The following is a 12,619-nucleotide window of genomic DNA, read 5'->3' as shown; positions in this document are numbered from 1 at the left end:
TCCCAGCCGCGGGGTGGGATGGGGGGCCCGCCCCGTTAAACTGCTGTCCAATCAGCGCCACTCAGTCGGCCAGTCACCAATCGCAAGAGCCTGAAGGACAGCACATTCGCCAACCACGAGTTGCATCTCCGCGGCGGCCCCGCCTCGCTTCTCCACCCATCAACGTCGCGGGGCAGAGAGCGAGTATTGGTTCCTTCCGCCAATCCCCGCAGGCCACAGCTAGTTTTCCCGCCCCGCCCTCTTCCGTCACCCGTCTAGGTGGCCCCCTCCGACAGCCAGCCAATCAGGCCGAAGTGGCATCCTGCCCTTGCTCTGGTTCGCCAAGACAGACGGCGGTCGGAATTTGGGGAAGCTAGCGGTACCACCTGTCTCTGGAAGCAAATGGTGGATTAAGGGAGGTGGCGGGAAGCCGGTATTTGGTCGAAGTCGTCACCCTCATGGTCGCTAGGTAAGTGCCGGGGAGCTGCGTTTTCTCTGAGGAGGAACGGCAAGGCGCGGCCCTGAGTAGGGCCTCATCGCCAGGCGCTAGAGCGGCCTGATGGAGCAGCGTCGCCACGGGCCGCGAACCTCCACCCTGAAGGTTCCGGCATGCATCGGGGACGCGGGGCCTGCCGGGAGCCCGTCTTCCGGCCGGAAGTAGTTCCTGCCCCGCAGTTTCTGGAGTTCCGTCAACTGCTCACGGAGGTGTCCTAGACACCTTCTGAGTTCGCCTGCAGATGTTAAGCCCCACGCATGCGGTCCTCAGGAAATCTCAGGCTTGCAGAGAAGATAGGCCGTGATAATAATATCCTAGAGTAGGACTTGCTCAGTGCCCAAAGAGAGGTTCTGATGGGAATTCAGTGGAGGGGGTGGGTCCCCAGGGAAGTGTCTTTAAAAAGACCCTCGAAAGATATTTGGCCAGGCATCTTTTCTTGAGGGAAAGGATAAAGCTGGGCTTGGTTGGAACAAATAGTAGTCAGACTGGCTACTGTCAGATGGCGGGCAAATATAAGAATATTATACTTTAGGAACTTCTGGTGGCCTAGCGGGTTAAGAATCCGGCCCTGTCACTACTGTGGCTCAGGTTTTTGCTGTGGTGCAGATTCGATTCCTGGCCAGGGAACTAGGGAACTTCCGCAAGCCACCGGTGCAGGGGAAAAAAAAAAAAAAAAAGCTCAGCGGGAACTCCTGTGGTTTGTTCTTTCATCAGATGATTTTTTTTTTAACACAAATGAAATTTTTCCTTTTTACATTTGTAGGTTTTTCACAATCAAAATTAACCAGCAGAATAAGCCAAGATGTCTGTTGATCCAATGACCTATGAGGCCCAGTTCTTTGGCTTCACACCGCAAACTTGCATGCTTAGGATCTACATTGCATTTCAAGACTACCTGTTTGAAGTGATGCAGGCTGTTGAACAGGTTGTTCTGAAGAAGCTGGATGGCATCCCAGACTGTGCAGTTAGCCCAGTCCAGATTCGTAAGTGCACGGAAAAGTTTCTTTGCTTCATGAAAGGACGTTTTGATAACCTTTTTGGCAAGATGGAGCAGCTGTTTTTACAGTTGATTTTGCGTATTCCCCCAAACATCTTGCTTCCGGAAGATAAATCTCAGGAGCTGCATCCTTGTAGTGAGGAAGAATTCCACCTTCTCCAAAAAGAAATTGAACAGTTACAGGAGAAGTATAAGACTGAATTATGCACCAAGCAGGCCCTTCTTGCAGAACTAGAAGAGCAAAAAATTGTTCAGGCCAAACTCAAACAAACATTGTCTTTGTTTGATGAGCTTGAAAATATTGGCAGAGACCATGGGACTAGTGATTTTAGGGAAAGCTTGGTATTCCTGGTCCAGAACTCCAGAAAACTACAGAATATTAGAGACAATGTGGAAAAGGAAGGCAAAAGACTGAAAATAACTTAATTTCTCAATAGTAAAAGGAGCTTGTCAGAAAGTGGAATGTTAAGGGATTTATATCAATAACTATTCTTATCATAGTGAACTGTTTATTTGGGGGGGATTTTCCTTCACTCTTTCTTGTATTTCACATCCTCCTCTTTTTTGGTTCACTCTCCTGAGGCATCTGTGCACCACCCTGAACTAATCTTTGAAGCATCTGTGCAGAGAGGCCTCTAAATGGTGGGAAGGGATTCTTAGTTCAATAAAAAACTCATTTGGTGGCATGATCGAAGAAGCAAAGCCATCCCTGGCCATTCAGAGACACTTGTAAAAGTTGTGCCTTGGTCATGAGTCTTTATAATCTTGATCTTTTTGACTTATTCTTTGGATGAGACCAAATGAAAAAAGGTTAAGTGGGTACCTTATTAGCCAGCCACTATACTTGGTACAGCCAACATGGACTGCTTATTCCTGCCCAATAACTCTTCTCACTAGTTGAAGCAAGTAGCAGAAAAAAAACAACCATGACCTTTAGAAAGAAGAAAAAAGTTGCTTTGTTTCTAAAATAAATTCTTTCCATGACCAAGGCCTTGGTGATGGTAGCTTACTGTATTGGAGCCCAGCTGTGGAAGACACTGAACAGAAAGGAAGCAGTCTCACTGGCATGGAAAAAGCCTTGAACACACCCAGTAGCAAAGTTTATATTAACTATTAGTTATTTATACCATTTTTTTTTCATACTTCAGTTAGTTTTGGAATCTGTCCTGTACCTAATATTTAATGAACTTATTTATTCACACTCATAAGCGTCAAGTATTTAATACTCAGTGATAAATTTTAGCTGTGTCTTTTGCTTAAATTCAGTGGAGTCTAATATTTCCTTTTGTAGCTAATCCATGTAAAATGTTAGATCCTTCAAGGAAGAGGGAAAAATAGCAATGGTTGCCTTCCACATCTTCCTAAAGAACAGAATTTGGAGTTTCTCCTTTATGTAGAAGTGTAACTTCAGGCATTAATATTTGTGGAGTTCCCTTTGTGGCACAGCGGAAACAGACCTGACTAGGATCCATGAGGACGCAGGTTTGATCCCTGGCCTCGCTCAGTAGGTTAACAATCTGGTGTTGCTGTGGCTGTCGTGTAGGCTGGTGGCTACAGCTCCGATTTGACCTCTATCCTGGGAACCTCTGTATGTCTCAAGTGCAGCCGTAAAAAGCAAAAAAAAATTTTTTTTTTCAATTAAATATCAGTTTAGGAAACCTGTGTTTACCTGGAATATGTTTATTATGAAAGAGTCCTTTTTTTTCTAGCCTTCTACATTAAATGTGTATATATTTAAAGCTTTGATTTGTGATTTTCTGCTATATGTAATGTCACATTATGCTTCCTTTTTCAGTATGACTTTTTACTCAAACGATAATACATTTGGAGCTTATTTAAAATCTCTTAGTGGATTGAATGGTGATCCCCCAACAGGTATATCCATGTCCCGATGCCTGGAACCTGTGATTGTGTCTTATTCAGAAAATGGTCTTTTCAGTTATAATTAACGTAAGGATCTCGAGATAAGGAGATCATCCTGAATTATCTGGGTAGGCCCTAAATCCAATAACAAGTGACTTTATAGAGGGATTATTTGAGACAGATGAGGAGGAGGTCTTGTGGCCTACACCACAGCCACAGCAACATGGGACCTGAGCCACGTCTGCGACCTACACCACAGCTCATGGCAACGCTGGATCCTTAACCCACTGATCGAGGGCAGGGATCGAACCCACAACCTCATGGTTCCTAGTCGGATTCATTTCCACTGCACCACAGTCACAATGGGAACTCCCTGTTTCTGCTGTTTTTGTCTTTTGGTTTTTTTTTTTTTTTGTCTGTCACTTTAGGGCTGCACCCATGGCATATGGAGGTTCCAGGCTAGGGATCTAATCGGAGCTGTAGCTGCTGGCCTACGCCAGAGTCACAACAATGCCAGATCCGAGCCTCGTCTGTGACCTACACCACAGCTCACGACAATTCCGGGTCCTTAACCCACTGAGGGAGGCCAGGGATCGAACCCACAACCTCATGGCTCCTAGTCGGATTTGTTGCTGCTGCACCACAACAGGAACTCCTGTTTCTGCTGTTTTAAGTTACTGAGTTTGTTACAGTAGCTGCAGGAAACTAATATACCTAGTGAAATGAGAATATTAAGCAGCCAACATCCTTATACCTTATTAAGGAAATGACTTGGATGGATAAAAACGTGAATCCACAGTAGTTAGAACTTGAGTCAGATCCCCTTGTGGCACAGCAGGTTCAGGATCAGGAATTGTCACTGTAGTGGCTCTGTCACTGCTGTGGCACGGGTTTGCTCCCTGGCCCAGGAACTGCCAAGTGCTGTGCGTGTGGCCAAAAAACAGGTGTATTTCATGTTGAGTAAATACTTTTAATAATTGGATATTAATACTGTAACTGTTATAGTGTCTCTGCAGAACAAATTAATATACTTAGCCCTATTGTCCTCTATTATTAAATTCTTCCCTCAGAAATTTAGAAATCAGGATAACAAGAATTTGGTTACCCACTTTGCTTCATTGCCTCATCTCCCATCTTGCATCATCCCACCCAGTTTCTTAATTCCCTCTATGTTAGATCCTATGATTTTGTAATATCAAACCTTCAGTTTCTCAGATGGCAGCTCCCAATCTTTCTCTTGTATTTCTCCATTCTCCATTATTGTCCTGCCTATACCCCACTGTATACTCTCAGTTTTCTCATCCTTCTACTGCAGTGACAGGCAGCCAATTAGGGAGACAATTTGGGATAGTAGTAGTAGGAAATAAAGTGGATGTTACTACCAACCTTACAGATATAAAAAGAATTACGGAGTTCCTAGCGTGGTGGGTGAAGAATCTTAACTTGCAGTGGCTCAGGGTGCCGTCCAGGTGCGGATTTGATCCCTGGCCTGGCGCGGTGGGTTAGAGGATCTGGTGTTGCTGCAGCTACGGCGTGGGTCACAGCTGTGGTCTGGATTCAATCCCTGGCCTGGGAACTCCACAGCCAAAAATTAAAAAAAAAAAAAAAAAAAAAAAAAAAGTCATGAAACTGCAAAGACAAACCACAGAATTGGAGAACTTGACAAATCATATCTGATCATTGACTTATATTTAGAATACATAAAGAATCCATAGAATTCAAGACAAACAGCCCAGTTTTAAAGGGGATAAACGATCTGAATAGGTATTTCTTCAGAGACAGACAGACGCTTGGCTAAAGCACATGAAAAGATACTCAACATCATTAACCATCAGGGAAATGCAAATCAAAACCACAATGAGATATGAATTAACATTCACTAAGATGACTATAGTATTTTTTAAGAATTTGACTGAAAAAGGATTTATTACATTGGACTAATTACCATAGTTACAGACATTTCCAAGTCAAGTATATGCAATATTAGAGCCACACATTATGACATTTGACATTCATGAGTAAACATGGTGGGTGGGTAACCTGCCAAGCTGGATTTTGGTATTTGGTCTTCTGGATCTTAGAGGACAAACCTCTAAAGGTCCTGTAGCTTCCCAGCACGAATTCTTATCAATGAGAGATCCCCTCACCCGATTCGTCTTGGGTCCCATAGCCAAGGATTTGCCTCCCCCAAGTCCCCAAAGACTCAATGACAGCCCTCCCATGGACCCCAGCCTGGGCCCTAGAGCCTCATCCCAGCAGCGTGCGGGCCTGCTTCCCTTTAATGTTTGCAGCCGCTGGTCCCACGCCGTCCAGGACACGACCAGAGCATGGCTTCCTGGCAGAACAGCTCTTTCGGCTATGTGTCTCCGTTCCGCCGCGACATCGGTAGCGGCATCAAAGCCTAAGGATAGGGAAAACGCACAGTCTGGGTCAGTTCAAGCGCCTAGGAAGGTGGCGGGCTACCCCGACAAGCGCCACTCACCGTGTCCTGCGCTCCTGCGGCGTCTGCTGCGCGTTCATGTCCACCGGCTCCCGCGCTTAGGGCTCTTGTCTGTGCCAGTTCGGGGGGAGGTGGGGGCACAGCTGGCTCCTCTCGGGGGCGGTGCTGCATCACAAGGATCCAGCCCGGGCCAGTGCGCCAACCCTCCTCCACGGGCCCAGGTCTGGCTCATTATCCCTTAAAGAACAGTAGGTTGTGCTGGCTGTGCCCGCCTCAGACACAAAATGATGCTCTCTGTGCGTCCCCCCCACCCCCATTTCACAAAGCGGTAGATTCCAGGGATATTATCCTCATTATAAGCGGAATTATATCGCAACCAAAGATTCTAAATGTTGGGGTCTGTGTCTCCTCCCCTGGTCCCCAGGCGCTTATTTCGTTAGCAGCAGCTGCTTTGGACGTTCCTACTGATGGGTAGTTAGACAAAGGCGGTAACAAGCAGAGAAAAAACAAGCATCAAAAGCTAGATGGAGTGCGTGCAGCGCGTCTCCAGGCACAAAACGCTGAGCCCCCTTTTTCCCCTTGCTTCCTCTCTCGGCCTTGCGCCCACCCCGTCCTGCCCTGGCAACTCAGACAAGCTGTAAATGGATATAGGTAAAAATGCAGGAGGTGATGGAGAAGGCAATGGCCGCGTAAATAAAGATGGAGAGATGCGGAAAATGGTCGAGATAGCAGCCCTCGTCCAGTGGAGACGCCTCCTCTTGGGGCGGGGGACGCGCTGCGGCCTTGGGGTGCTGCCCGGAGCGGGCCCCCTGCGCCCTCCAGCCGCTACGACGACTGGCCTTCCGGCCCGCAGCCCATGCCGACTTGGGCCCGCGGACAGCTGGGGGCTCTTCCGGGGGAGGTTTGTCAAACAGGCCTTCCTCGGAGTCAGCGTCGGGGTCCGGGCGAAGCTGCTCGGGGTCCCAGGGTTTGCGCTGAAAGAGCTGGTCAGCCATTGGGGAGAGGCACGAGGAGCAGGGTCTCCCGACTCCAGGTAGTCGGGCCGGGTCAGGGCGTAGTGAGCCGCGGTCGGGGCTGTGACTTTATATCTACCACCTGGGAGGGGGCGGCGGGGGGCGGAGCCAGCGGGCGGGGCCAGGGTCTGCGGGATCTGCTGGGCGTCACAGTATTGGCGCCTCTTGCTCCCGGCCCCTCCTTCGGACCCCCAGCCTGTTGCTGAGGTTGGCTGTCCAGGTTTGATCTCCGGGACGCTCCGGGGCCCGCGTCACAGGAGTCTCTGCGCAACCTGGCTTGTTTCCAAGGCAACCTGTGGGTGGAGGAGCGCGGGAAGGACGGGATGCAAGAGGCTCGCTGGGACCCAGGGGCCCGAAAAGGGGCTTGGGGCGAAAGAAGTGGAAATGCAGGTGACCGAGATCCAAGCTATGTGCGGAGCTTCCCCAGGGATTTATTTCTCCTTTTAAAAGAAATATTGTGGGTTTTTTTTTTTTTTTTTTTTTTTTTTTTTTTGCCACGTTGGTGGCATGCCCGAAGTTCCGGAGCCAGGAATACAATCTGCGCCACCACAGTAACCGGAGCCACAGCAGTGAGAAGAGGATCCTTAACTGACTGCACCACCAGGGAACTCCTGTGGCGTCTTTTTTTTTTTTTTTTTTTTTTTTTTAATAGCCACATTCCCAGCATAAGGCAGTCCCCAGGCCAGGGGTTGAATCCAAGACGCAGCTGCGACCTAGGTCACAGCTGTGGCAACACAGGATCCTCAACCCACTGTGCCAGGCTGGGGCTTGAGCCCGAGCCTCCACAGCGACTCAAGTCAAATTTTTAACCCACCTTGCCACAGTGGGAACTCCATGTGGGATCTTTTTAATTTTAAAATTTAATACACGAAAAAAACTAATACATAATGTTTGTAGAAAACGTGAAAGTTAGAAAGCACCATAAGCAAAAGGAGTAACAAAGGCTCCCACAATCCCAAGGCCAGAGGTAGTTCGGTTAGGTTAATCGTTGATGCTTTTCTTCCCTTCCTCTTTTTTCCTTTCACCCTACATCTGCATCTCTATATACAGATCCTGGGTTTTCTCTTCCTGCTCCTCCCAAATAAACATAGTATCCCCAGCTTTCGGCTGTCTCAGGTAGGATTTGAAGAATAGGAACAAGCACTTTCAAAGGCACCTGACCTGAGCCAAGGCTGGTTGGTGTTCTTTTGTGAAATGTGGGGGGAGGAGCCACTCTGAAATGTGGGGCTTATTTGGGTCTCAGGGGTTTGGGGGTGGGTACACTGCCAGGCCCTGCTGGTTACAGCGGACCCAACTCAAACTGTCATCAGGGCACTCACCCCCTCCTACAACTGAAAGGCCCAGGGGTTACCAGGACCAGCTTACTGAAAGAATGTCACCAGGGTGCTGTCTTTCTCCATCTTACAGAGTTGTCAGGGACTTCTTGCAGGGCCAGAGCCTACACTTAGTGGTGGGTACTCACATAAAATCTGTTGAATGAATCATAATGAATGAATGGCTGTTGACAGCAGCAGATTTATATGAAAGCTCCTAGCTGGCTAGAGGTGGAGAATATGGAACCCACATACACTGTTGTTGGGAATGTAAAATGGTGCAGCTACTTTGACAAGGTCTGGTCAACTTCACAAAGTTAAACATGCACTTACCCTATGACCCAGGAATTCCACCCTCCTGGAGTTTCTATCCAAGAGAAATGAAAACATATGTCTACCTAGAGACTTGTACACAAATGTCCATAGCAGTGTTATTGGTAATAGCCAGAAACTGGAAATAATTCAAAAGTCCACCAAATAGTGAATGAATAAACAAAATGTGGCTTATCCATGCACTCGGATGATATTCAGCAATAAAGAGGAGTGAACTACTGAAACCTGCTATGACATGGATGAACCTCAGAAAATCATACGAAAGCAGAAAAGCAAGATGAACATAGACACAGATTGTATGATTCCATTTAAATGAAATGTCCAGAAAAAACAATGCACTCTATCACCTCACACCTGTCAGAATGGCTATCATCAAAAAGTCTACAAATAGGGGTTTCTGTTGTGGCGCAGTGGTTAACGAATCCGACTAGGAACCATGAGGTTGCGGGTTCGGTCCTTGCCCTTGCTCAGTGGGTTAACGATCCGGCGTTGCCGTGAGCTGTGGTGTAGGTTGCAGACGCGTTGTAGGTCGGATCCTGCGTTGCTGTGGCTCTGGCGTAGGCCTGTGGCTACAGCTCCGATTAGACCCCTAGCCTGGGAACCTCCATATGCTGCGGGAGCGGCCCAAGAAATAGCAAAAAGACAAAAAAAAAAAAAAAGAAAAGAAAGATTATTCTGAAAACTCTCAAGTAGCTTGAGGGATGCTTTTGACAATCTGAATCAAAGACAAAAAACAAGATTTAAAACCACATGTGTTGAGATGACAAGGAGATGAAACTGTATTCCTGCAGGTAAAGGATGGAGTGGGAAGAGTAAAGATGGTCATTTTGCATTGTTTGGATGGTGAGATCATGGGGCAACTTCTCATTTTTCCAGATTTTGTGTACCATTGTTATCTTTTTTTGTGCAACAAAATCAATTAATAGATGAGAAATTATAAGTAATGGACCCAGTGGCCACTTGCAGGATTAACAATACCCTGCAATGTTCTGATTGCTGCCCACGCAGGCTAAGGACCTTACCCAAATGTCTTCATGGTCCCTCATTGCCTAGCAACCACCTGCTCAACAGTGGTTGCTAGGAAACCAGGGACAGAGAGCCAGGACTCCTGACTAATATCCAGAGTCCATGCTACTGTCAGTCTTCCCCTCAAGTTCACTCACGGTGCCATGCTCCCGTCTAGCCATTCCTCTTCCTCTCTTGCTTTCCCCTCCAGGTTCCCTATCTCCCTGGGGCTAATGGGTCACCAGCACTCAATGGGTCTCCATAATTACGGAGCCCACCCCAGCACGGGTGATTACAGGATACAGACAGATGAGGGCCTGGACCAGAGTCTATGTGCCTGGCTTGAAGCTGAAGTCTGTGGTTACCTCATCACTGAGACAGGTATTGCCTGCAGCCTCTCTGGGGCCCTAGCCCTAGCAAACCCTTCTGCCCACGGGGAGTGATTCTCTCGGGAGGGGCACTGAGACCAGCCTAGGGCTCCACCACTCCAGCCAAGTGTCTGACAGAAGGGAAGCTGTACATTAATGACCTTTGACCAGATCCTTTGATGTGGGTCACGTGAACATTTCCTCATTCTAAGTAGTCGACTTTAAAGAAAAAGGAAACTCATCTAGGAGTTCCCATCATGGCTCAGTGGTTAACGAATCCGACTAGGAACCATGAGATTGCGGGTTCCATCCCTGGCCTCGCCCAGTGGGTTAAGAATCTGGTGTTGCCGTGAGCTGTGGTGTTGGTCACAGATGCGGCTTGGATCCTGCGTTGCTGTGGTTGTGGTGTAGGCTGGCAGCTGTAGCTCTGATTCGACCGACCCTAGCCTGGGAACCTCCATATGCCGCCCAGTTGGGGCTCTAAAAAGACAAAAAAAAAAAAAAAAACCCTCATCTAGAGTGGATTCATCTCAACACAATGATCCTGCAAACCCCTCAATCTTCTATCATCATTGAGAACGATTCAGGCTGCTCTGTGCTTCGTTCCATCCCCTCCATCCTGAGGAAGCCACTTTCCCCTCCACCCAATCCCCAGAGACTGCTCCAATAGGAAGCCGGTCCAGGGTGAGCTGATGACAGACATGAAATTCACCCAGAGGGATGGGCCTCTTTTTTGTCCCAATTGAAAAATGCATCTTAATTTAAGAGATGTTGGAGTTCATCTTATTATTTATTTATTTTTTTGTCATGTGGACGGTCCAGGCCAGCGACCAAACCTGCACCACAGCAGGGACAACACTGGATCTTTAACCACTAGGCCACCGCCATACTCTGGATGGGCCTCTTATAAGTGGGAATGTTGGTGTGACAGTGTACCTTCCCTGTGCTCAGCAGTGGACAGTTCCTGGGCTCACAGAGGCCTTCTGGGGATGGGTCCTGGCTTCATCACCGGGGCCTAGATTACATTTTGCTGACCTAACCACAAACCAAAAGGATCAGTGATATTTCCTGTGTCTGTGATCTGAGATTCTGAAGCATTGTACATGTTTGCTGAGAACCAACAAAGTTGAGGAGACAACTAGAGAAAGGTCAGGCCCTCTCTTCCAGGTTGGGATGATGGCACACCTGATTTTTGGCCAAAAAAACCCTAAAGTAAAGGGTGTCTGATGTGCAAGAGTAAGAGGCTTGGAGTTCCCACTGTGGCGCAATGGGTTAATGATCCAGCTTGTCATGTGGCATGCCCGGTTCGATCCCCGGCTTGGGAACTTCCATATGCTGTGGCTGTGGCTGAAAAGGGGGGGAAAAAAGAGTGAGTGGCTTGAAGATGGTTTATATATATAATCTCCCATTTCATGTGCTCTTCTTAACATGTCACTGACTGAGAGGTGAAGTCTAGTTCCCTCCCTTGAATCTGGGTGCAGGGGTCATGGTTGTTCTGACCATCAGACTCTGGTGGAAGCAATGCTATGTGACTTCCAAGGCTAGGTCATAAAAGGATACAACTTCTGGAGTTCCCACAGTGGCTCAGTGGGTCATTGATCCAGCTTCTCTCTGTGGCATTGCTGGTTTGATCCCCAGCCTGGTGCAGTGGGTTAAGGATCTGACTTTGCCGTAGCTGTGGCGTGGGTTGCAGATGCTGCTCAGGTTCGATCCCTGGCCAGGAACTTCCATATGCTGGGCGTGTGGCCGAAAATGGGGAAGAAAAAAAAAAAAAAAAAAAAGACACAGCTTTTGCTTTCTCTCTCTCAACACCCCCTCTTGGAATCTATCCCGCATGCCCTGAGGAAGCCATCCAGATGTTCAGTCCCAGGTAAGGTCTCGGCTGCCAGCCGGCACCAACCACTAGACATGCAAGTGAGCAAGGCTTTGGATAATGCCAGTCCTTGGCTTTCAAGCCCTTCCAAATGATGCTGAGTAGAACAGAGACAAGCCCTTCCCAATTTTAATATCTTGAACAAAATTAATTTTTTTTAATATTTAAGCCACTGAGGATTAGGATGGTTTGTTAGGCAGCCCTAATAAGTGGGCAGCTAAAACAAAGACAGAGCATGGTTACATGGCTAACTAGGCAGGAGACAGTTGGAAATGGAGACGAGTCACTATGGGAGGCGACCTGAGCCCAGGGAAGTTTGGCAGGATGGCCACCCCAACTAAAGGACAAAGCCCTCCAGTGCACTTGAGGCTCTCCTGTCCCCTGTAGACTGGTTTTTGGCTCCAAGGAAGCTCTGTCTGTTGATGCTGAGTCTGACTTCTGAGAACATGTGAGTCACCACATTTGGTGTTCGTTCTTCATAATACCCAGGGCTTGGCTGAGCCGGCAAAAAGGTATCATTGTGTATGTGACTCAAAACTATCCTGCCCACAAAAAGGGGACAGAGCTCCACCTAGAGCAGAACATTCAAAGTCAAAGCTGCCCAGAAGTGGGAGGAGCTGCCTCAGAGGTAGTAAACCCCCAATCATTTGAAATGTTGAAGGATGGGAGACGGTCGCCTATATGTGGTAGCATTTTATAGCTTTACTAAAGCGTAATTGACATACAATGAACTATACATATATATATATATATATATATTTTTGGCTGTGCCTGGGGCATGAAGAAGTTCCCAGTCCAGGGACTGAACCCACATCACAGCAGTGACTACACTGGATCCTTAATCCACTGAGCCACAAGGGAACTCCCAAACTATACATATTTAATGTATGAACTGGCCATAGGCGTATCCTGATGGAGAACACGCCCATCATTCTTCCA

The 12,619-nt window shown here is 47.7% G+C and overlaps 3 protein-coding genes across 12 annotated transcripts in view; 1 reads left to right on the top strand and 2 right to left on the bottom strand.

Annotated features, from left to right (window-relative positions):
• Positions 1 to 309: 309 nt before the first annotated feature.
• On the top strand, positions 310 to 3,211 carry MIS12 (MIS12 kinetochore complex component). 2 transcript variants are annotated; one of them, XM_021067725.2, is made up of 2 exons: positions 310 to 448; positions 1,239 to 3,211. In XM_021067725.2, the coding sequence occupies exon 2, from the start codon at positions 1,278 to 1,280 to the stop codon at positions 1,896 to 1,898; it is 621 nt and encodes a 206-aa protein (XP_020923384.1). In that variant the 5' UTR covers positions 310 to 448; positions 1,239 to 1,277; the 3' UTR covers positions 1,899 to 3,211. The 2 variants fall into 2 exon arrangements, with proteins under 2 accessions (XP_020923384.1, XP_020923385.1); XM_021067726.2 differs by lacking the exon at positions 310 to 448 and adding an exon at positions 639 to 822.
• A 1,796-nt stretch (positions 3,212 to 5,007) lies between these two features.
• On the bottom strand, positions 5,008 to 6,868 carry SMIM48 (small integral membrane protein 48). The gene is made up of 2 exons (XM_021067728.2): positions 5,818 to 6,868; positions 5,008 to 5,736 (listed from the first exon to the last, which is right to left on the bottom strand). Exon 1 carries the CDS (start codon positions 6,768 to 6,770, stop codon positions 6,402 to 6,404), a length of 369 nt encoding a protein of 122 aa, XP_020923387.1. The 5' UTR covers positions 6,771 to 6,868; the 3' UTR covers positions 5,008 to 5,736; positions 5,818 to 6,401.
• NLRP1 (NLR family pyrin domain containing 1) overlaps positions 5,008 to 12,619 on the bottom strand; it is a 632,803-nt gene continuing 625,191 nt past the window's right edge. For 8 of the 9 annotated variants that reach the window (XR_014821719.1, XR_014821714.1, XR_014821723.1 and 5 more), the window contains 2 exons: positions 5,818 to 7,081; positions 5,008 to 5,736 (listed from right to left, as the gene is read on the bottom strand). Coding sequence is in view for 1 of the 9 variants with exons in the window: in XM_084985807.1 (XP_084841933.1) it covers positions 9,016 to 9,045 (30 nt within the window). In the remaining 8 variants the exon portion in view is untranslated. Of the gene's footprint in view, positions 5,737 to 5,817; positions 7,082 to 8,283; positions 9,046 to 12,619 lie in introns of those variants that run through there. The other variant, XM_084985807.1, reaches the window with a different exon arrangement.

The sequence above is a fragment of the Sus scrofa genome, chromosome 12 (assembly GCF_054392235.1).
Source record: "Sus scrofa isolate SSC_HxYL_T2T_F1_AM1 chromosome 12, Sscrofa_HxYL_maternal_Yorkshire_Landrace_v2.0, whole genome shotgun sequence".
NCBI lineage: Eukaryota > Metazoa > Chordata > Mammalia > Artiodactyla > Suidae > Sus > Sus scrofa.
The sequence above is the reverse complement of the archived record's forward strand: the minus strand, read 5'-3'. Positions and strand labels throughout refer to the sequence as shown.